Source organism: Diabrotica virgifera, chromosome 2, assembly GCF_917563875.1.
Source record: "Diabrotica virgifera virgifera chromosome 2, PGI_DIABVI_V3a".
Classification (NCBI taxonomy): Eukaryota; Metazoa; Arthropoda; class Insecta; order Coleoptera; family Chrysomelidae; genus Diabrotica; species Diabrotica virgifera.
The window spans coordinates 207,441,887-207,464,847 of NC_065444.1; the positions used below are offsets into that span (position 1 = coordinate 207,441,887).

The window sequence follows — 22,961 nt, forward strand, 5'->3', positions numbered from 1 at the left end:
GATATCGAAATCAAGTCAAGTCAAACTTTTTTATACAAAAAGTTTGATTTTCAAGTCAAGTCAAGTTTGTTGAGTAAAATCAACTAGTTTGACTTGATGCATCTCTAGTATATGCACATAACAAACGCTCAAGACTACAAACATAGTTTATGAGTAGTGTGACAAACTAGCCCGAAAAATCCGGGACATGGTCCGAATTACGAAGTCGTGTCCCGACGTCCCGGATAATGCTTCCGGGCCATCCGCATTTTCAACGTTTTGGCAAAATTCTCTTTTGAAATTTTGAATACGTTATTTTTTTAAGAATTCACATCAAATTAAATTCTCATTTTTACGTAAATTCAATCGGTCGACAAATAATATGATAGTAAGAAGTAATCAACATAAAAATGTTCAGAAACTGTTTTCTTGTTGTTGTTTGACAATTATATTTTTGATGGGTTAAGCCATAATTGGTTTTAATGATAATTACATTTTTATATTAACCTAAGGTTATATTTGCATGAAAATCCAACATCAGTTGATTTTCTAATTTTTCGTTTTCGAGAACGATTTTCAGATTGGAAGTGGAAACGTCAACAACTAACAAAAATATAATTATCATTACAACCAATTGTGGCTTAATCCGCTTAATCCCATCAAAATATCATTGTCAACATAAAAATGTTAAATAATCAATTAAAAGATGATATTAAACTTGTATTTAAAAAATGGCCCGATTTTTATTCAAAAGTCCCGGATTTTAGGAATTTTTTTCAGCCTTGTCCCGAATTCGACTGAATTGTAGTTGGTCACACTATTTATGAGATATAGTGAAAAATTACTGGCACAAGCTTGCAAAAGTCAAACAATGCCACCAATTAGAAGAGTATATCACACCTCTGCTCAAACAGTGTCATAAGTCAAAAAAGCAAAGTACATATCGAGAAAACAACGTTTAAAATTTGTACTAGAACTTTTCCGGGCTTAATTCAAAAACTATTAAAATTAGTATAATAATTATTTTAGTCAGTTACAAAGGATTTTGAAGCTCTACCTACAGAATAGTGTATTACTTCTGCTAAAAATATTTAAAAAAAATATTTTTTTTTAGTTGTGACACTATACAGATATAATAACGAAATATTATTTATCAAAAGTGGCTCTTGCAGTACAGAATATAATATTATTATTATCTGGTTAACAGACTTATACCATTCTTATACTTTTTAATGATGTGACTTTAAATACAAGTAACAACATTAAACAAAAAATACTGCAAAAAAATGATAAATAAGTGATAAATTTGTCAGCTCATAATATGCAGATTGTTTTGAATAAAGTAATCACATATATACTGTCTTAACTCGACAAACGATGCTTTATTTATATGCATTGCACAAGTCGATATGTAACACTGTTTATGTTCTGTGCACCGTTGATATTGGTTAATCATATAATGACTCTAGTGTGATCTAACGACAAACACTTCTTCTTCTTTCTCGAAACTCCTTATGCCCCTCAGGGGCGTCAGAGGTTTTATTCATCCTCAATCCATATCTTCCATTTCTTGCGGTCCTTTGCTAATCTCTCATTTGTTGATGTGTTTTTCCTTTTCCTGTCCAATTTCTATAATCTGATCGATCCATCTCTTCCTTGGCCTCCCTTTCCTTCTTTTACCATATCTTTTTGATTCCATCACCTGCTTTGGTAGTCTTCCCTGGTCCATTCTGTTAATGTGTCCATACCATTTTAATTTTAGTTTTTGGATCTTTGTTATTATCGATTCCTGTTTCAGTCTTTTTTCTAACATCCTCATTTCTTATTCTGTCCAATTTTGTTTTTCCTGCTATTTTTCTCAACTGCTTCATCTCCGCTACGTTTATTGTACTGTCTATTTTTGCATTGTTTACCCATGTCTCACTTGCATATATTAAAGTTGGTACAGATATTGCATTGTTGTATGTCTTCAGTTTTATTTCTTTATCTATTTCTTCCTTTCCAAATATTGTTTTATTTAGTGCATAGTAGATCTTATTTACCTTTTTCGTCCTGTATGAGATTTGTTGGTCTAGCTTTCCATTCTCTGATATTATTACTCCCAGGTATTCAAACGTCGAGACTGTTTCTATTATTTCGTTTCTGCACCTATATATCGTTTGGTTTATTTCTTCCCTTTTCTTTTGGGTTACTATCGTGGTCTTCGTTTTCTTTACATTTACCTCCATTTTCAAATTTTCTATTTCTTTCACCCAGATATCGATTAATTTTTGCATTTTCTCTTTATCGTTTGCTATTATTACTAGGTCATCTGCATATAGTAATCCCTCCATTCTCACTGTTACTAAATTCCTATACCCTATTGTTGACTGTAATTGACTTGACCTTCTTTTAGCAATTACTCTATCCATTACTAATATGAATAAAATTGGGCTGAGACTGTCCCCTTGTTTTATTCCTCTCCTTAGGTTTATTATTGGAGGTATGTTTCCGTTTATTTGTACTTTAGCGAGTACGTTTCTATATGTACTTTTTGCCACGCTTATTATCTTTTGGAGGATTTGCAGGTCTTCCATTACTGACCATATTATTTCTATATTTATAGAATCAAAAGCAGCTTTAGTATCTATAAACGTAATATATAAGTCTTCTCTTATTTCGATTTTCCTTTCAATTATATTTCTCAGTATGTTTATATTATCTGTTGTTCCTCTTTCCTTCCTAAAAGCCGCTTTTTGTTCTTCTATTTTTCCTTCCAGTTCTTTCCTGAGCTTCCTTTCTATTGTCCCGGTGTAGACTTTATATGCCACTGATGATAAGCATATGGCCCTATAATTAACACATTCCGCTTCATCTCCTTTTTTGTGTATTGGTATCAATAAATTTTCTTCCCAGTCTTTCGGTATCGTTTCTGTTCTCCATGCTTCCCGCATTATTTCCCCAAAGTTTGCCTTGTTCTCCCACATACTTCATCATCTCCGGATCTATGTCATCGGCACCTCCCGCTTTTCCAATCTTTATTCTTGCCAATCCTTCTTCAATATCTTTGATATTAATTTCTTCTACCCGATTGTCCCTATCCTCTTCTCTTTCTTGCTGTCCTCTCTCCTCATTTTGTTGGTTGCTTGCCTCGAATTTTTCTTTGTAGTGCTTATTCCATATGGTTAGTATGTCTTGTATGTTTGTTTTCAATTCATTTCGATCATTTCTAATTCCTTTTATTTGTTTCCTTTTTGTTCCTTTCATGCTTCTTATTTTATTCCAAAACTGTTTATTGTTATTCCCAAAACCTTCTTTCAATTCTTCACCGAATTCCTTCCAGCTTTTCTTCTTCGCATCTTTTACTAGTTCTTTCACTATATTTCTCTGTCTTCTGTATTCGCCTCTGTCTTGCTCTTCATTTGTGTTTATGTATCGCTTCCACATTTCTTTCTTCTTTTTTACTGCTTGCTTTATTTCCTTATTCCACCATCCAGTTCTTTTATTATTCTTCCCATTCTTTCTTATTCCACATATGTACTTGTTTTGCAGTGTTCCATAACGTGTCTCTCAATTTTTTCCATCTCTCTTCCATATTCCATATATTTCCTCATTGTTTTCATGCTGTTCCAGTATTTTATCTGTCTCTCTTTGGTATAACTTCCTCACTTCCATCTATTTCATCTTATGTATTGCTATTCTTGTATATTGAGGACTCTCTATTATTTCCACTAGTCTCATGTTTATCTCTGCTGTCACTAGTCTGTATTGGGTACCGAGTTTGTCTTCGTTCTCTGTTTTTATATTTTGAATCGTTAGTTCCGCATCACGAGGATATACTATGTAGTCAATTATGCTTTTCGCATTTCTTTCTTCTGCTGCGTGTGTATATTTTTCGTTTCTCTGTTGATACCAGAAAGAATTACCTATTATCAGGTCATCCATTTGGCAGAAACTTATCATTCTTATACCCAAGCAGCCTAATGCCATATTTTCATCATTTCCTATTCTTGCATTCCAGTCTCCTAGTAAAATGATGTTTTTGCTTTCCTCTTGTATCTCAGCAATAAGTTTCTGTATCTTATCATAGAATATTTCTGTTTTTTCATGCTCTGTTCCTTCCACTGGAGCATATACCTGTATTATGTGACATTATCTCCTTCTAAAACTACTTTTCAAATTTCAAACTCTAACGACAAATATTTGAACTATAAACATAACACTTTTTGAGATAAAATTTTGCAGCTTTATTAAACTGTTGGTGCAATAAAACCGTTTTTATTTTTTTTTGAGTTGTGACACTATTTGAGCGGAGGTGCGATATCATAGTATCTACTCTGAACAAATGTTTTAAACATTTTATACATTTGACATTCTTTTCCTCCGGCAGCTGTAGCTTCTTCATACATATTGTTAGGTGTTGCTTTTAAAACTCAGGGTCTTGTAATACTGTTGCCACAAATTAGTCAGAAATATGTATTTATGGTTGCCTTACGGCTAAAGTTAGATTATACTCCCAAAAAAGACTAGGTAATACATTTTTTACTTTAGAACACTGGTTTAATAATTGGACTCGTAATTATTAAAGGACCATGCAATCCTAAATCTATCCAAATATAAGATATTATTTATTGCTGAAAACCCTACACAATAATGTGACCACATTAACTTTCCGATGACCAACCTTTTTTTGTTACACGAATGACCAAGGGGGGAAAATGACCCCAGGTCAAAAATGTCAAAAATGACAATTAACAAAAAAATTAAGTTTTTTTTTTTAATTTTTTTTATGGCATGGACTCTATGTCATTCAGCCAGTCACAACATGATTATTAGTGTCATGTGTAGTGTGTATGTTGAGTAAGTGTCTTGTTACTTTGCAAAGTCGACGTCATTAGCGTAAAACTACTTGGAATTACACATAATAGATGGTATTTTACTAAACATCAACTTCAGAATATATTTTTTATTCGTAAAATATAGGGAATTTTTTTTTATTTCAAAATATGAGGATATCTAGAATGATATTAAAGTCAAATAAAAAAATAATGAGTTAAAAATTGAAAATACTTTTGAATTTATTAAAGAAAAACATAGGCTGGGGTCAAAATTTCCCCCGCTTGGTCATCCGAAGGTTAAAGATCTTATTTTATGTTATAGTTGCACTGTACCCATATACATTGAAAGTGCTTTAAAAACATGGAAACACAAATGTAGAACAATGGGGATACCACTCACCAACCGTATGGTATATAAGCTCAACTTTGCAGACGATCAAGTAGGTAATAATGGCTCAAGATTATGACGATCAATATTTCATACGATGGATCATTAGACAAAGTCACAAAAGCCAGATATATGTCAGGTAGAAAAACCATCACAATGTTAAACAGCATTTTATGGGACCACTCCATCAGTAAAGAAAATAAAAAGAGGATATGAGACTATAGTGAAAAGTATCACACTATACAGCTGTAAGGTATGGCCACTGAAAGAAAAATAGCAATGCTGAATATTGCAAAGAACGCATTAGAGAAATAATGGGAATCAAACAAACAATCACGGTTGACTTATCAAAAAAACAACTTATCTGGTTCGGAATTATACAAAGAATGGATGAACAACAAATACCAAAGGAAATACTAATATGGCAACCAGAAGGAAAGGGAAAACGAGGTAGGCTGAGAAAAAGTGGGAGCGAAGGAATAAACAAGGAGCTGAGAGAAAGAGACATAAAAGAGGTCCTATGGAACAACCGGACAAAGTGGTGATTGGAAGTCGGAGAACACCAGAAAATATTATAAACTGACATGTAGTAGTAGTAGACTGTACTCTTCTTCTTTTTTTGTAGGCATGACTATCTGTTTTTACAATGTGCCTCCAGTAAGATGTTGTTCCATCGTTTTTCGTGGTTTTCCTACTTATCGTCTTCTGTTCTGTTTACTCTTCTGTTTCTTTTCCAGTTATTAATGTTCTCCACTTTGTATCTTTGTCGTATATCTGTACTTCTAGCTCTGTCCCATAGTGTCTTACCATCAATTTTTCCAAGGGTTTCCATCTCTGCTATTTCTAGCATTCTTTTTGTCCTCTATGTGTCATGTCGTGTTTCTGCCGTGTATGTCATTATTGGTCTGATGACTGTTTTCTAAATTACGCCTTTCATTTCTTTTCCAATATTTTTATTGCTCTATATTGCTCATTCAGGCTCTGTTTTCTTTATTCACTTGATCTTCCATTTCTGTTTTGAGTTTTCCATAGCTATATAGTGTGATGCTTACATATTTTTAATCTCCATCACTTGTTCTATTACCTGAGTTTTCAGCTATAATTTACATCTTAGCGGATTTGCTGTTATAACTATGACTTTTTTGGGAAATTAATATGTTAAATTTTAGTCATCTAACAGATCTGTTTGGTTCTTCAATTTCCTCTATTAAATTAGAACTCGGGCGTCTTGAATTTTGAATTTGAAAAAAAATTAAATAGATTTAACTGTTGTAATTGAATCAGTCGTTTTCATCATTTGAAAATAATTTATATTCTTTTTTATTTTTTATGTTTGTGTTTTATAGTTGTAGTTTTACGTGTATCTAATTTTTATATTTTCATTATTATGACGAAAGCTCTGCTTTATTGTATTTTGTATGTATTGGGTTTATCCCGTTGATGAATAAATAAATAAATTTTCTGATGGTTATATTAAATTGGTGCATCATCCGTTGTAAATCATCTTCGTTTGAGAATAGTCATCTACTGTACAGTTACACTGTTATCAAAGTGTTAAATTACGTATACTGAGAGTCCAATGTTGATTTAACACGTTTGCTACCAAGGGAGTACTTAAGTTCTGTCCTTATAGGCCATGATATTTAAATTGCGGGTATGTACAGTATGATCCCAGCTCAAGGGTGAGACATTGGTCTGTGTGAAAAATCGATGAGCCTCATATATGAGTAGCCTGATAGCGAAAGTGTTAAGGAATTCATTGTCAAAGAAAAGACTTCTATTAATTGTTTTCACAGGTTATATCTTATTGAAAAATATCAAAATAAATACCTTCTCACCAGTCAAATATAATCATACTTACTTCTTGTTGTGGTACAAACATAATTACTGTATTAATTGGTGTATAGGACTTATGCCTTGCAGCTATATTTCGAGTTATGTTATTAACATTTGTAAATAATTTTTGCTGAAACAAATTTTGTTAAAAAAGAAAAAATAAATAAGTAGGTGACTATTTACTTGTACAACAACTTTATATAAACCTCTGGAAGTTGAAATCATTGCATATAACTAACATACATATACGAAAAACACAGCCTCTACCTAAATTTGAATTTCTTCCAGGTTGATTGAAACATAACCTATAAAAGCACCATTTTTCTACTTCTTTTTTCAACAAACAAGAGACTTTTTTATAAACATCTTATAGCTTATAGGCTGAGAACTGACCGTTTTGGAGTGTAATTTTCCTCGTCGCTACGGATTTGTTTAAAAATTTTGATCAGGGTTCCTCTTAATTATATACCCTATACTTCACTTTAGGACTTAAAAGGCACCCAGCCAGGGTTGCTTTTACTTGAGGGGTGACAGCCACCCCATCGTGGGGGTGAAAATACATACGTTCAAAATAAGTCCGAAGATAGATAAACTGACTAATTCTAAGTGACTCTTGTTCTATATAGAGAGTTTTTTCACTAAGTGAATACTTTTTGAGTTATTTGCAAGTGAAAATTTTCATTTTTTAACCAAAAAAACACGATTTTATACGTTCACAAATATCTCAAAAAGTAAGTATTTCATGAAAAAAATATTCATAGCAAAATAATAGCTTATAAAAAAATGGTGTAGGCTAAATATGAAGACTATGTAGACTATACAAACAGAGTTGTAGCTCATGCAAAGTACGCTCTTAATCCAGGGCCGTAACTACCATAGGGGCAACCAGGGCCGTGCCCGCGCAAGGGGGCCCCGCAGGGGCACCCGTTTGGTTGGCAGTGCATAGATTTTAACCAGGTCAAGTAAACTTTTCAAAGTATTTTCAATCAAGTTCTACTTCGAGTTGTCCGGTTGTAATAAGTACACGGCATATTAATTCTAACAACTTCAATGATCGATTTTAACCTGTTTCACCTGCACCATTATAAAAAATTTTGTCTGAAGATATCTCCATGAAGTCACCTCATTTTCTTCGCTTTCAAACCACAAAGCAGCTCCGTGTTATAGGCTTCTTATAATTTCTTTGCAGGCTTCGAAAATCTGCATGTTGGAATTGTTTTTTAAGATTTTAATGACAGGTACCGGATGTCGTTTTCTAATATCCCCGCCAAATTGGATTCTGCTCTCATTAGAGCTGTATACAATTACTTCCCGATGGTCTCCTCCTTTTTGACATTTTCCTATCTCCTTCAATTTTTGTTTCACTTTTTCCATATCGAATTTTAACGCATTCTCGACTTTTTCTTCCGCCTTTTTAATTTTCTGTATCTCCTCAGCAATCTGGTTTACCTCTTCCTACATTTTCTCTAAATAAACCTTCAAATCGTCATATTTTTCCATTCGGTTTTGAAGTTTCAAGAAATTTTCTTCTTATTGTTCATTGTTTCGTATTGTTGTTCTTATTGTTTTATTATATTATCTCATTTTGTTTTACCATCTGTTCATTTTGTTGTTTTTCTTTTACATTCTAAAGCGTTTTCTTGTCTTTCCATTATTTGTCGTTTATTCTTTCATTCTTCTTTCATTGCTTGTATTTGACTTGTTTGTCTCTATAAAGTCCTTTCTTGTCTTTCTGTTCATAATTTATTCTCTTCTTGTTGTGATTTCATCATTTGAAACAATTGTTCAAACCTTGCTTATGTTTTGATTTTGAAGTGCCTTTCAAGTCTAGTTCTGACAAAGTAATAAAAGAAACTTCAGTCATGGAATGAATTAAAATGCGTTTTCAGGGGGTTAAATATCAAACATTTTTCCGGACCCCACCTTCCGCTGGGGGGTAAACCCCTAGACCCCCGATAGGGGGCCCCCACATCACGTTTGCCCCGGGGCCCCCAACATTGTACTTACGACCCTGTCTTAATCCTCAAATTCCAAATCGAATATTTCACCGTAAAATAACCAAAATATTAAGCACTTTCGCGGAAAACTCATCAAAACTTTTTTAAAGTGCTGTTAGAATAATTATTCGCACATGTAAAATATTTTAAAACATTTTTTTAATTCTTGACTCCATTTTTGAATTTCAACAGTGTCAACACTGCAAATATGTATAAGGATAAAAGTGTTCAGTGTAATGTGTGTGCCTCAAAAGACCTAGGCGCCAAGACATGTATCGTTCGCGGTAACGATTCCGTACTTGTCCAGGACAACTTCGCATGCGCACTTTAAAAAAGAGCGTTCTCTTTTTTAAAGTGCGCATGCGATTTTTAAAGTGCGCATGCGAAGTTGTCTTGGACAAGTACGGAATCGTTACCGCGAACGATACTATCTTTTCGAGCCCAAAAGTAGTACCACCCCGCTACCCTCCATGGGACCATGGACCAGGACAACGTCGCCTGTTGAGACTTTGAGACGGATTGCGATTTCAGTCGAACTCAGAGTATCACCCCGTTACTCATAGCGCTCAAAGTGTGAGCAATCGAGAGTGTCAATAGTGCCCTTTTTGTGCGAACAAGAAGTGTTCCAGTTTCCAGAGATTCGCATCACTTTTGATAGCGATTTTGCTATATAACCAACTGCAAAGTTGCCGTATTTCCACAGCCGGGAATTTGGTACCAGCGAATGTGTTCATAGACAGCTGTGCGCACACACATAGACATTTCAAAAGACTCATACTGGTAAGTAATATAGCAGTATAGTAATTTTGTTTTTCTCTGAATGCTCATTTGTTTTGATTTATTTGTTTAAATGTATTGTTTTTAGGTCTGGATCCCGCGTATGAAAAAAAAGTTGATTAATAGCAAGCTGAAAATTTGTTAATAGCTTAAGGGTGTCTAGTCGGATAAACTTTGATATATGGGAAAACTGGAACAGGGGCAGTTTTAATTGTGGAATAGGTTAAAAATTTGGAACGGTCAGACCACGAAAACGGCACATTTATTTTGTCCGACAGAACAGACTTAAACTCTCCGAACAGAGATTAAACTCTCATGCAAAAATCAGACTGCTATTTATCACCTGTCATAAATCCTGTCATTTGACATATTCTACATGTTCCACTCATTAAAACGCCCATTTGGTGATAAATAGCAGTCTGATTTTTGCATGAGAGTTTAATCTCTGTTCGGAGAGTTTAAGTCTGTTTTGTCGGACAAAATACATGTGCCGTTTTCGTGGTCTCGCCGTTCCAAATTTTTAACCTGTTCCACAATTAAAACTGCCCCTGTTCCAGTGTTCCCATATATCAAAGTTTGTCTGACTAGACACCCTTAAGCTATTAACAAATTTTCAGCTTGCTATTAATCAACTTTTTTTTCATACGCGGGATCCAGACCTATTTGTTTTCCCTACATTTCCTAGTATGTTGTTTTTCAGTTTTGTGTTTCTCTACAATAAATTATTTAGTATCCTTCGTAAAAGCTCTTTTTGTACCATAGTTCTAGAAACCCTCTCCTCTTTTATTACAGGTACAGGTAGATAGCCTCAGATTTTATTTAGAACCAGTATCTGTAGTCATACAGTCTCTCTCTTTGTCTAGGACGTCCTTTATGAACGTCCTATTGTCATGTTGGGATAGTATTATCTCAACAAGTGCTTAAGCTATATTTTTGTTTTTTGTTAAAATAGTTTTTAGTATCTAAACGTTACAAGTGTCAAGTTACGCTGAAAATAAAATTAGTCCTTTTTTTCGTAAAAATGAATCGTGAAAATCACCCCCTAATGAGCATCCCAAATAAAATGAAATTAATCGCTACCGCTTTACAATTTACTACAGTCGGAAAAATGAAAGAATACCCATGAACGAACATATAAAACACGCTATATTTTCCTGTCACCGTGTCAGACAAAAAATTGGCCAGCGCAAGTACATGTAATAATAATTATTGTTACATGTACTTGCACTGGACAATTTTCTTTGTGACACGGTGACAGGAAAATACAGCGTACCTATTTTATATGTTCGTTCATGGGTATTCTTTAATTTTTCCGACTGTATGTGTATTGTTTATGTTTATAATATGATCTGTAAGTTTCTCCGGTTCACCTTGTATATTTATCAATCAACGCAAATAGTTTCGATCAAGAGCCTCGGAAAGCGGATGAAAATAAAAGACGAATGCTATGAACGAGACAACGAGATTCGTCACATAGAATATATAAGGTTTACGTACCTAACAAACAGAAATCTTACAAGAACTGAAACAACAATATGAACATATATGTATCCTCACAGAAACTAAGGAGAAAGGGAAAAGGAAGTGAGGAAATATTTGAGTATGTTCCAGTGGCGGCTCGTCAGAGGAGGCAAGGGAGGCTCAGCCTCCCCATACATTTTTTACACACTCTACACTGTTTTGTTTATCATGAATCGCGAAAACAACAAGTACAACTCTCACTATTATACAACGTGTAAATTCCATATTATCACTAATTATCCATACGTATGGAGCATTAGCATTAGAACGCATGATCGCGTCTCAGTGTTATTACATATTATTGTAGGCAGGACCCTGGGTTATCCCGAGATGCATGAACGGAGCCGAGAAGCCCAACAGTCTCCGTTGCTAATGCTCCGTGCAGCGCTGCAGGCGTTTAAGGAGACCTGGTCTCCTAACAGTGGCATTTACGGTGCCATCACATGCTGCCCGGAGATATAACAAGGGAGGCAGAATAGCTTCTCGGCTCCGTTGCGTGGTTGCGTGCGTCTCGGGACAACGAATTTTAGGGTCCTGACTAAAAATAATGAAAAATCTTAAAGTGCGAATTTTGTTATGAAATTTGGTATGTGGGGTTATAATAATATTTGGAACAACTTGCTCAAATAACTTTTTCCGATATCTCTAACTCAAAGCAAAATATCGGTAATTTATGGTGTTTTTGAATTCGCAGTAGGCCGCGTTTAGAATTAAAAAAATTCAGTTGAGTATCTTAAAAAATTTGAAGCTTCATTATGTATGGACTGCAAAACTTCAAATCTGTATTTATTTTAATATGCGAGGTATCTCTTTACAAATAGATGGAATTGTTAACAAATAAACGACACAAATTTTGGTATTAAACTTTTACAATTAGACTAACTATTTTTAAAATGATATGATATCATGAAATTATGAATTAGGATGATATTATGAAATGTAAATAAAAAATGGTCAAAAAATGGGGCCTTAAATTACATTTTTTGGTGCATTTTTTTGCTAGTGCAAATTTGTCTAGATATTTTACAGTTAGGTATAGCCTCCCCTATTGTAAAAATCACGAGCCGCCACTGGTACGTTCATCTATAAAGCAGAGAATCTATGAGAAATGAGATTAAATATCAATTTAGAAAATTAGAAAAGACAAAATACCTTTCTAGTGGCGCTGAAGCAGAAAGTCGATATCGACGCCAATCAAAAAATAAATCCATCATGGATTATCCATGTGATGAATATAGAATATAAATACCTATCTGGGCATCATCTTCGATCATAGTGGGAAATACGAACGCATGCCTAATCGAAGTTCTATGGAGTAAAAAAATATCAAAGAGAAAAAAATAGAACAATTAATATGAAACAATAGTTAAAACTAGAATACTCTATGGAGCCGAGACATGGAGAATAACCGAGAGATAAAAGAAAAACGTCGAAGCCACGGAAATGGATTCCATCAGAAGATCGATGAGAGTATCAAGAGCCGAAAGAATAAGGAATGAAGTAATAAAACAACAAATGGGTAGAGATGGCACTATAGTTAAATATATTAAGGGAAAACAGCTCATATTATGGTATGGGCATGTGAGCCTAAAAAACTATGATGTGGCAACCCTCAGAGAAGAAAAAACGAGGAAGACCACAACAAGTCTAGAATCTGGGAGTTAGGAAAGCGATTAGAATTCGAAATCTAATCTGGGATTAGAATTTTGCGAAAAACTAAGAGACTTACAAGTTCGAAAAACTATTCAAACATTATCTGTAGCTTATTGTATGAGACCCGCTTCCTAACACCTTACTACCCATGTCCCGTATGCTATCACGTCCAGTGCCATATCCAGAGGGGTAATCCCCTGGCAGCGAGCCTTTACGAATATTTCCTTCCACCATTTTCATGGGTATTCATATTATACCTATTGACAGGTGTGAGTTTTTGTTTCACGCCAGGCATTCCTGCTAACTTCTGGCTATCAGGAGGTATTGCGAATACCGTGAATATGAGCCGTGAGTATTCACAGAGGCCTGATAGAAGAACTGACAAAACTCATATAAGTTACTATTTTACCTTTTTATCGGTACTACCTATTTACTTTGTCCCATATTCTAAGCCTTATCCAATATGCAACTTCAAAATAAGTTCTAAATACGCTGTCTATCAGTGGCGGATCTACGGGGACGGAAACTGGGAAACTTACCCCCTAACAAGGTTCAAAATTAAAGAAAAACATTGTAGCCCAGTAAATGAACGGGAAATTCGACCATACCGTGTAATTTTCAGGGGCAACTATGAATTGCATGAAAATTTGGATTTAGGTTCTACTTACCCTCCACTTCAAAGTTGAAATTGTGCCGTTGGTTGCTTTTACTTAGGGGGTGACAGTCACCCCTTCTCGGGGGTGAAAAACATACGTTCAAGATAAGACCGGAAATGGATAAATTGACTGATTTTAAGCAACTTTTGTTCTATAGAGTTTTTTACGTAAGTCAATACTTTTCGAGTTATTTGCCATTGAAAATGTTGAATTTTCGACAAAAAAACTACGTTTTCAGACAGTTTTTCGCAAATAACTCAAAAAGTAAATATTTTATCGAAAAAAATATTCTTAGCAGAAGTGTAGCTTATAAAAAACCCAAAAAAATGGTGTATCAGTAAAGTCTATCAATTAAATAAAAACAAAGTTGTAGCTCATGAAAAATACGTTCTTATTCGTCTAATTCCAAATCGAATATTTCAAGGTGAAATCACCGAAAAATTAAGCACTTTTCGGGAAAACCCCATTTAATCTTTTTTAAAGTGTTTATAAAAAGCTTTGTTTTAATTGTTAACAAAAGTATTAGCATTAAAAATAAGCGAGTTACGCTCAAAATAAAGTTGGCCCTCTTTTTTTTGTAAAAAATCATGAAAATCTCGCCGTGTTTATGAAATTAATCGCTACCGCTTTACAAACAATTTACTTACCTATCTATTTTTTATATGATCTGTCAGTCTCACCGGTTTAAAGTGTATATTTTTGATAGGGTTATAATTGAGAAAGCTTGAATGGGTCACTAATCACGTGTGTATGCAAATTTTGAACAGCCATATCTTAACCAATTTTTGTCTTAGGGAGAAACAAAATGAAACTAGCATATTTATAATAGCAAAACCTACATTTTTTGCTGTTTAAGATTTTTCTTATCACTAATACTTTTTAAGTTATTTTGAAAAAATGAAATTTTTCAAAAATTTAGAAACTTGTTTTTTACTATATAACCAAATGTTTTCAAAAATAAGCACTTCAAACCAATCAAACTTTCAACCAAATGTCACCCTCCAAGTAAAAGCCAACCAACGGCACAAATTCAACTTTGAAGTGGAGGGTAAGTAGAACCTAAATCCAAAGTTTCATACAATCCGGAGTTGCCCCTGGAAATTACACTCCAAAACGGTCATTTATTGGGCTATTGCTGAAACATAAAAATATATTAGCTGACATGAAACTTAAACCACAGACAGACAAACTCAACCCAATAAACACGCTAGTTAGGAAAGTTAAGGGAACTTAATGCATATAAGTTATTATTTATGTCTTTTACGAAGTTTGGGTTTATCTTTTTATAGCATTTGGTTGGTGTTTCATTGGAATTTCCCCCCTTAAGGCAAATTTTGCCCTCCCAAGGCAAATGTCTTGATCCGCCACTGCTTTCTATTTACATGTTATTATGTAATTATTGGTTGCCTACATGTAGGATTAGAATTGTAGAAAAATAAAAAAATCTATATTTTAACAAAATGTTAGGCACTACGGGTAAGATCTAGATGAATAATAGATAATTATGATTTTATAGTAATTATAATGATAAATACTTCGTATTTTTTTACGTTTTCTCAGCTTATTTCTCATTTATAATAATTTATGTTGGTTATACTTGTTGATACCGAAGGAACTTGTCAACTGACGTAAGTGACGTAAAACGACATACAGCTTACAGCATGACATATAGCGGAAGACGGCATCAAGTAAACTTCTATCAAATTTTCAGTCACATATTTTCTTTTTGTTTTGACTTGTGCCGTACATAGTTTTCAAAGAATTAATATTTTAATTTGAATTCGCTATATTGTAAAATCTTTGGAGTAAAAAGTTTACATAATTAACCAAATTCGGTCTACTGAAATTAAAATTTCCCGCTTCGTGAACGCATATCGATTCCGGTTGTGCTTTTCATTTTTGATCACCACGGCGCAGCGGAGCACCAGTCTCTTTTCTGAGAGAGTGCTTATTCTGTTGTGAAGTGTGCTTCTTCAAAAAAAGTATACACGTAAGTTTAGTGTTTTTTATAGTTGAAAAAGTAATAATATATTCAGAAATCGATAACACAATGCCAGATTCTTCCAAAAATTGCAGAAATAATGTACTTTAAAGAATTTTTATTTCATAATGAAGACCTTGTAAATGTTGAGATTCCACCTTGAGTTTTTATTTGAATAAAATATCTAAAATATTTATATGATGATAAATGTATTTAAGAGTTAATTGAAAGAAAGTAATTTTCTTTCGAAAACTTGTGCAAAATTGAATACGTAGATATGTCGATGACCTGCTTTCGTGTTCTTTTGTGCCGTTATTCGCCACATACCTCTCATGCTTTTAATTTCTCCCTTGCACAAATCTGACTCATTCTTGGAAATTTTACACGTCATATTCACTTTTAATGGATTTATTTACCAATTAATACTTTTACCAGCTGATTCATTTTATTTTCTATAAGTGAAAATTGGTATCATATTTCAGAATCATTAAAGTGCGAGTTTTAAAATTTTTCATTGCTATTGTTTTTAACATTTAATGATTTATTTGTATTAGTCACTCTCCAATAAAGAAGTATTTATGTATTTGCTCAAAACAATACTTAGTAGTATGTAGCCTTGTTATATTGTTACTATTTTTAACAAGGACTATGATTCCAATGATTTTTTAGGAATTTAAGAATGTATTATTGTTTTATACACTTCTCCAAGAAATTAAGGCACCGTTTTAAAATTGGAACATTTTTGATGTCTCGAATTTCCTAAACCTGTTGTCCGATTTGAGTGATTTTTTAAATATGTTAGGTACTTATTAGGCCTTATTCTTAAAGAATATCCCTGTAATAATTTTGTTGCCAGACAGGTAAAAATTGTACTGTGTTTTTTTCTCATAAGGTTAGGAACACCCTGTGGAATATTCTAGCATTTATAAAATAAAATATTGAAATTAAAACTCTATTGTAGCCTTAGCTTTCTTAACATTTTATTTTTTGATTCATTCGCTTGTGTTTGATAATAAAAGAGATACATACTGTTATATCACAGATGAGGTTTGCTATTTGGTCTTGATCAATATCATTCCAAATCTTGAGAGCTACTGTTTCTACCTCTTGTAAGGTTCTAGGAGGTGGCAAACACTGTAGTAGTCTTCTGCTGATTATGTCCCACAAATGTTTGATCAAGTTAAGCTCTGCACTCTGTGGTGGTAAATTCAAAATCTGAAGATTTAATAATAGTCTCCCGTTTTATACCGCTCACGTAGCTTTGGGAGTATAGCAGGGTAGTCTGCTATATCTAGGGCCTACGGTATACAAGGAAGGTAACAGGGCCAGTGCTACGCTTCAACGGCCTATTATTACCCCTGGTTTTACCAAGGTACTCATTTTATTCAGGCTGTTGTAAATATTTGGTTACTGTTTGTGCAAAGTGACATCGAAGAATATATACTCTCCTAGAACAAGCTTTTATATGGAACAGATAGTCACATTTATTTGTCACTTAAAAGCAGGCTTGTTGATGAGGGATGTTGCGGCCGCAGTGCAGGCGGTGGTGAGATCACATAAGCTCCGTAGTTGTTGTCAGGTCTATGCACCTACTCATTGGGAACACAAAATCCACACAAAAATGTTACAGGGCAGTACCCTTCTACTCAAGTCTATATTCTTTGGTGACATATTGCATTATTGTGCATTAGCAAAAAATTCTTACCGATATAAGGAGCCGATAGCATCGTAGCTAAGTACTTCGCTAGGTAAGGTCACTGCTTGAACACATTTATTGAGGGTCAAATTCCTTGTAGCGCTTTCCATTTCCACAAAACAACAATCAAAATTATGGACTTAATTATTGAAACTGTAAATAATAAATCTACTAACTTTTCCCAACAAACCAGACACTTTTTGACTGTACTTAAACAATTTGACATTTATGAAATTGTTAATTTCTCATAGTCTACTTTAGGCTTGTTTATTAAACTAAGCAGAAAATGAGGATATATTGATAAAAAACATACCTAGTTGTTGCACCTAACTTTTTTATTCTTCAACATAAGCAAATGAATCAAAAAACAAAATGTTAAGTAAACCTGATGCTGTAGTAGGGTTTTAATTTCAGTATTTTATAAATGCTAGAATCTTCCACAGGATGTTGCGAACTTCGAACAAAAAACACAGTTTGATTGGTACACTCAGTATACAATGACAATTTACCTGTCTAGCATCAATATTATTACAGAGAAGTTGCTAAAGAATAAGGCTATAACATAATGAAAAAATCACTTAAATCAGAAAAAGGTTTAGGAAATTTGAGACATCAAAAATGACCAATTTTTAAGGTGGCTTGTTAATTTCTTGGAGTCATGTAGTATTTATAAAAATTACAAATCTAGATAAAGAACAACTAATAAATTATTTACATAGTTCAAGTAAATATGTCCAGTAGTTCGCTACAGGACATATATGCCTTGAAACGAGGTGCACAAGAGGAAAGGGACAAGAGACATTGGGGTTGACCTGTTGCAGAATAGCAAGGAATAGAGGATAGGAATCACAACATCAAAAGACTTTCTAAATCAATCATATACATCTTATTTCTTCTTAAACACATTTCAAGGCTCTTCTCTATTCAGCTGATTTAACTTTAAACTGATTGTTTAATGATACCTCTGGGGTATGATAAAAGATTTAATATTGGGTTAAAAAATTTACCACCTTTTTATTTGAATCATAATTAGTATAAAATGCACAAATTTCTAAGATTAGTTTTTTGCTAATATGCTAATAATTTGGATTTAAAAAGTATTATTGTAACACTTCATTGAAGTGTCATCTACTTGCAGATATACAGATCCAAGTGGGAAATACTTAATTTAGTGATTAAGTGTTTTATAATATTAATTACTTAAGTGATCAATTAATAAGTAGTATATTAACACGTTAAGCCCCACGTGAGACAGCATCTGTCTCACGGTGCTGTGATCTTGGTGAACCGCTTGACCTAACCGTGTCTCTCATAGCTGTATTAAAATTAATTGCCGGTCCACAGATCTCACAAAAAAAATTCATGCCAGGGCTTAACGTGTTAATAATGAATTTATTATGACTAATAAGCTTAATATGTAAAACACAGTGAAATACAAAAATTATGAGACACATTCATTTTGAATATTACTTAAGACTATAAGATCAAAGATTATAAAACAAGAACCACCATTCAGAAAAAACAGAAAGAAAAACTATTTAGACAATAAATAACAATGTAAATACAGAAAAGATTTTAAAATTAAATAATGAGTAATTTCAGTAAAAATTATTATGCTGTCTGTCTGTTTGTCTCTCTCTCATCTGTTTGTCACTCACAATCTCTCTTTTCTCTCTCTCTCTCATCTGTTTGTCACTCACAATCTCTTCTCTCTCTCTCTCTCTCTCTCTCTCACACTGTCACCTTCTATTAATTGGTTCATCATTCTTTTCACTGGAAGTTTTCTGTTCTACACTGGTTGTATTTCAGCCAGTGGCTTATATTTATACATCTTCTATTAACTATTATTTCTGTGGTGCTAAGGCAAAACCCTATATGTCAAAAAACATGATTTTGCAGCAAATGAGTTTAAAAGTTCGCGGTGTTGTTGTAATAGTGGACATATCGGAAACTAATCTTATCATCTACTGGTTACATGGATGCGTTTAGCCATGTTGGGTTTTGTCATCATATTCTTCATCACTCAATGTACCGGGTGGTCCAATAAGCCGATCTCTCGGCTATATATCAGAAACTATTCATGTTATAACTTTAAGAGAAAAAATTCCTTAGTAAAAGTGGCCAAGAGAAATCGCTGGAAATAACTTTCAAGTTTCTGGGTTAACCGCTAGGGGGCGTAACCTGTGAAGAAAAATTTGAAAACCAGTTTTTTGTGAAATATGCCCAATTACACCAAGTGTTAAATAAGTAAACTAGAAAGAGGCCTAAATTCTGCACAAATTTGTTCAAGTACTTTTTTTTATTTTTTCAAATAAAGGGTGGGGGAGAGTGGGAAAGTATTTGTGGATAAATAGCTATAACTTTGGTTTGGATCAACCGATTTTAACGAAATTAGTGTCATTAGAAAGAGTGTGGATAAATTAATTTACATTTACTATAAAATAATTGCATTTAGTTTTAATTGTCATAGGTAGAGGGTACTTTCGAATAGAAAAAATTAAAATTTGTTGTTCTTCAAAATGTTTAATGGAAACACCTATTTATTGTAAATTATAATGGAACTGGATTAGATTCTTAACAAAATGGCGCAAACCGCATGTTGATAGCTTTTGTCTAACTCGAGATATGAATAAAAACGCATAAACATAAGTAAGTATAGTATTATAATTTAATATAAAAAATAATTCAGTAGGTACTTTCAAATTTTTTTATAGCAGAAGAATCTTAATGTTAATACCTATTTGACCATTGCTATTTCATACGATTAAAAATAGTTTTTTTGAAACTAAGTAGGCTACGACAATGAATTTGATGTAGTGTTTATTTATTGTGTTCACAGTGTAGTTCATAGTGTTTATTTATTGACAGTAGTCAAAACATTGTTAAGAAGTGTTATATTATAATTCGAATTGAAGATTGCCCTTTTTTCAATAGATATTAACATTGGTAATATTAGTAATTAATTATCAATACTAATAATTCGTGATGAGTATATCAAATGCAGAATTGTATGATAAGATTGCAGTTTATTTCGAATGTCACCAAAATGCCGCTATTGCCTCACGTATATATTCTGTAAGATATCCTGACAGGAGACATTATGGCAAACAAGTATTTGAAAGAAAGGCAAGAAGATTAAGAGAAACTGATAGTTTTCATCGTCCTTGTTTAAAACGACGTAGTAGAGGTATGACCGAAGATAATTCAATCAATTTTCTTGCTTTAATTCAACAGAATCCACATATAAGTAGTCGGCAAATCTCTATAGAATTAAACATACCCAAAACTACTGTTCTAAGGATTTTAAAACATCACAGGTTGGTTTTTCATATTATAAAGTGAACGTTTAGGTCAGAAACTTGGAATTCCCTTTAAACTTTAGATTCAACTGTTATTTTAATATTCCGATAAAAACGGCAGCACGGCGCTTTTATCCGTTTCTTAAAAATATTTATGTACGATTTATCTTGTGAAACAATTGTGGATTTTTCAAGATTTTTTGAGTTTTAGTAAATACAGTGGTTTCTTTTTCACCAATATTTATTGTTCTGTTTTTTAGACTGCATCCTTATCATGTAGTTCTCCACCAAGCTTTACATGAGAGAGATTTTGATGCAAGGCTGGATTACTGCAATTGGATGTTAGGTCTGCTAGAAGAACAACCGCATATCATGTCAAAGATTTTGTGGACAGACGAGGCTACGTTTAATAGTGCTGGTGGTGTTAATCTGCATAATATGCATTATTGGGCTGAAGAAAATCCGCACTGGATACAGGAGGTGCAGCTTCAAGGTAGATGGAGTCTTAATGTTTGGTGTGGTATAGTTGATGGAAGATCGTAGGTCCATATTTCTTTGATATAACTTTAAATGGAGAAACATATTTTGATTTTCTGGAAAATCAGTTGCCTGTTTTATTGGAAGATATTTCCTTACAATCAAGAAGAGATATGATATTACAACATAACGGGTGTCCCGCGCACTTTTCCAGACGAGTTCAAGATTATTTGTATGCAAGTTATCCAAATAAATGGATTGGAAGGGGAAGTATATTTTCATGGCCAGCTAGATCTCCAGACTTAACATGTCTGGACTTTTATCTGTGGGGAAGATTGAAGAACTTAGTGTACCAAACTCGACCAACCACGCGAGACGACATGAAACAGCGCATTATAAACGCAATAAATAGTATATCAACAGCTGAGATTGAAGCAGCTGTTATGTCTACGAGCGAAAGATTAAATCTTTGTGTGGATAACGATGGAAAACAATTTGAACATTTAATTGGACATTAAGTTTTAATGATCGAGATATTTGTATGATCTTTTTTTCACATATTTCATTTTAAGTTATAATAAAGGGCGAGTCAATACTATACTTACTTATGTTTATGCGTTTTTATTCATATCTCGAGTTCGACAAAAGCTATCAACATGCGGTATGCGCCATTTTGTTACGAATTTAATCCAGTTCCATTATAATTTACAATAAATAGATGTTTCTATTAAACATTTTGAAGAAAAACAAATTTTAATTTTTTCTATTCGAAAGTGCCCTTTACCATGACAATTAAAACTAAATGCAATTGTTTTATAGTAGATGTAAATTAAATCATCCACACTCTTTCTAATGACACTAATTTCGTTAAAATCGGTTGATCCAAACCAAAGTTATAGGTATTTATCCACAAATACTTTCCCACTCTCCCCCACCCTTTATTTGAAAAAATAAAAAAAAAGTACTTGAACAACTTTGTGCAGAATTTAGGCCTCTTTCTAGTTTACTTATTTAACACTTGGCATAATTGGGCATATTTCACAAAAAACTGGTTTTCAAATTTTTCTTCACAGGTTACACCCCCTAGCGGTTAACCCAGAAACTTGAAAGTTATTTCCAGCGATTTCTCTTGGCCACTTTTACTAAGGAATTTTTTCTTCTAAAGTTATAACATGAATAGTTTCTGATATACAGCCGAGAGATCGGCTTATTGGACCACCCGGTACATATTGGCATTAAACACGAAAAATCGATAATTTTTGATATATCGGGTTTTGCCTTAGTACCACAGATTTGGTATTCTCAAATTGTGGTTCACATTGTTCACCTTACCTTATAATGTTTTCCTGACCATTGTGCATACCCAGACAGAAGCAGGATTCATCACTAGAGAAAGGTTTGGAGAAGAGTGTAGACAAACTTTAAATAAAAGAAACCAGGCCAGAGAAAGAATGCTGGAAGATCCAAGTGATCATAATAAGAAGAAATATAAAGCTGAGAGGAGAAACTCAAGATAAATTGTCACCCAGCGGCCAGCACCCTACTTTCATTTGGCATACTCCGAATTGCTCTATCTTCATTATTTTCTGTCTTATCTTATTGCAAAATAAAGGTCTCTGGGATAAACAAATAGAATAACTCTTAAACTAATTAATGGATCGGTCTCAAATTTTGAGGGTTTGTTAAGTCTCCCAATATCCAACTTTGGGTGAAACACTAAAGTTCTAAGGTAGTTTTAGTAAAAGTTGTTAACAAATAACGATTTTCACTTATTTTGCAGTTTGCGTAGCAACAAATTAACTTTTTAACTTTCAAAAATCGGCATTTTGAAGGTTTTTCAATGTTCTAAAAAAATGAATTTTGTAATTTTATGTCAACTATTTA

The 22,961-nt window shown here is 33.4% G+C and overlaps 2 protein-coding genes across 2 annotated transcripts in view; one reads left to right on the forward strand and one right to left on the reverse strand.

The window, feature by feature from the left end:
- LOC126879778 (stomatin-like protein 2, mitochondrial) overlaps nt 1–7,360 on the reverse strand; it is a 55,840-nt gene extending 48,480 nt beyond the window's left edge. The window contains exons 1-2 of the mRNA XM_050643028.1: nt 7,204–7,360; nt 7,046–7,150 (exon numbers count right to left, since the gene is read on the reverse strand). Of these exons, the coding sequence (XP_050498985.1) occupies nt 7,046–7,150; nt 7,204–7,245 (147 nt within the window). The 5' untranslated portion in view covers nt 7,246–7,360. The remainder of the gene's footprint in view (nt 1–7,045; nt 7,151–7,203) is intronic.
- Nucleotides 7,361–15,308: 7,948 nt separating this feature from the next.
- Nucleotides 15,309–22,961, forward strand: part of LOC126879776 (protein krasavietz) — a 139,893-nt gene continuing 132,240 nt past the window's right edge. Inside the window, exon 1 of the mRNA XM_050643026.1 lies at nt 15,309–15,614. The gene's annotated coding sequence lies outside the window, so the exon portion shown is untranslated. The remainder of the gene's footprint in view (nt 15,615–22,961) is intronic.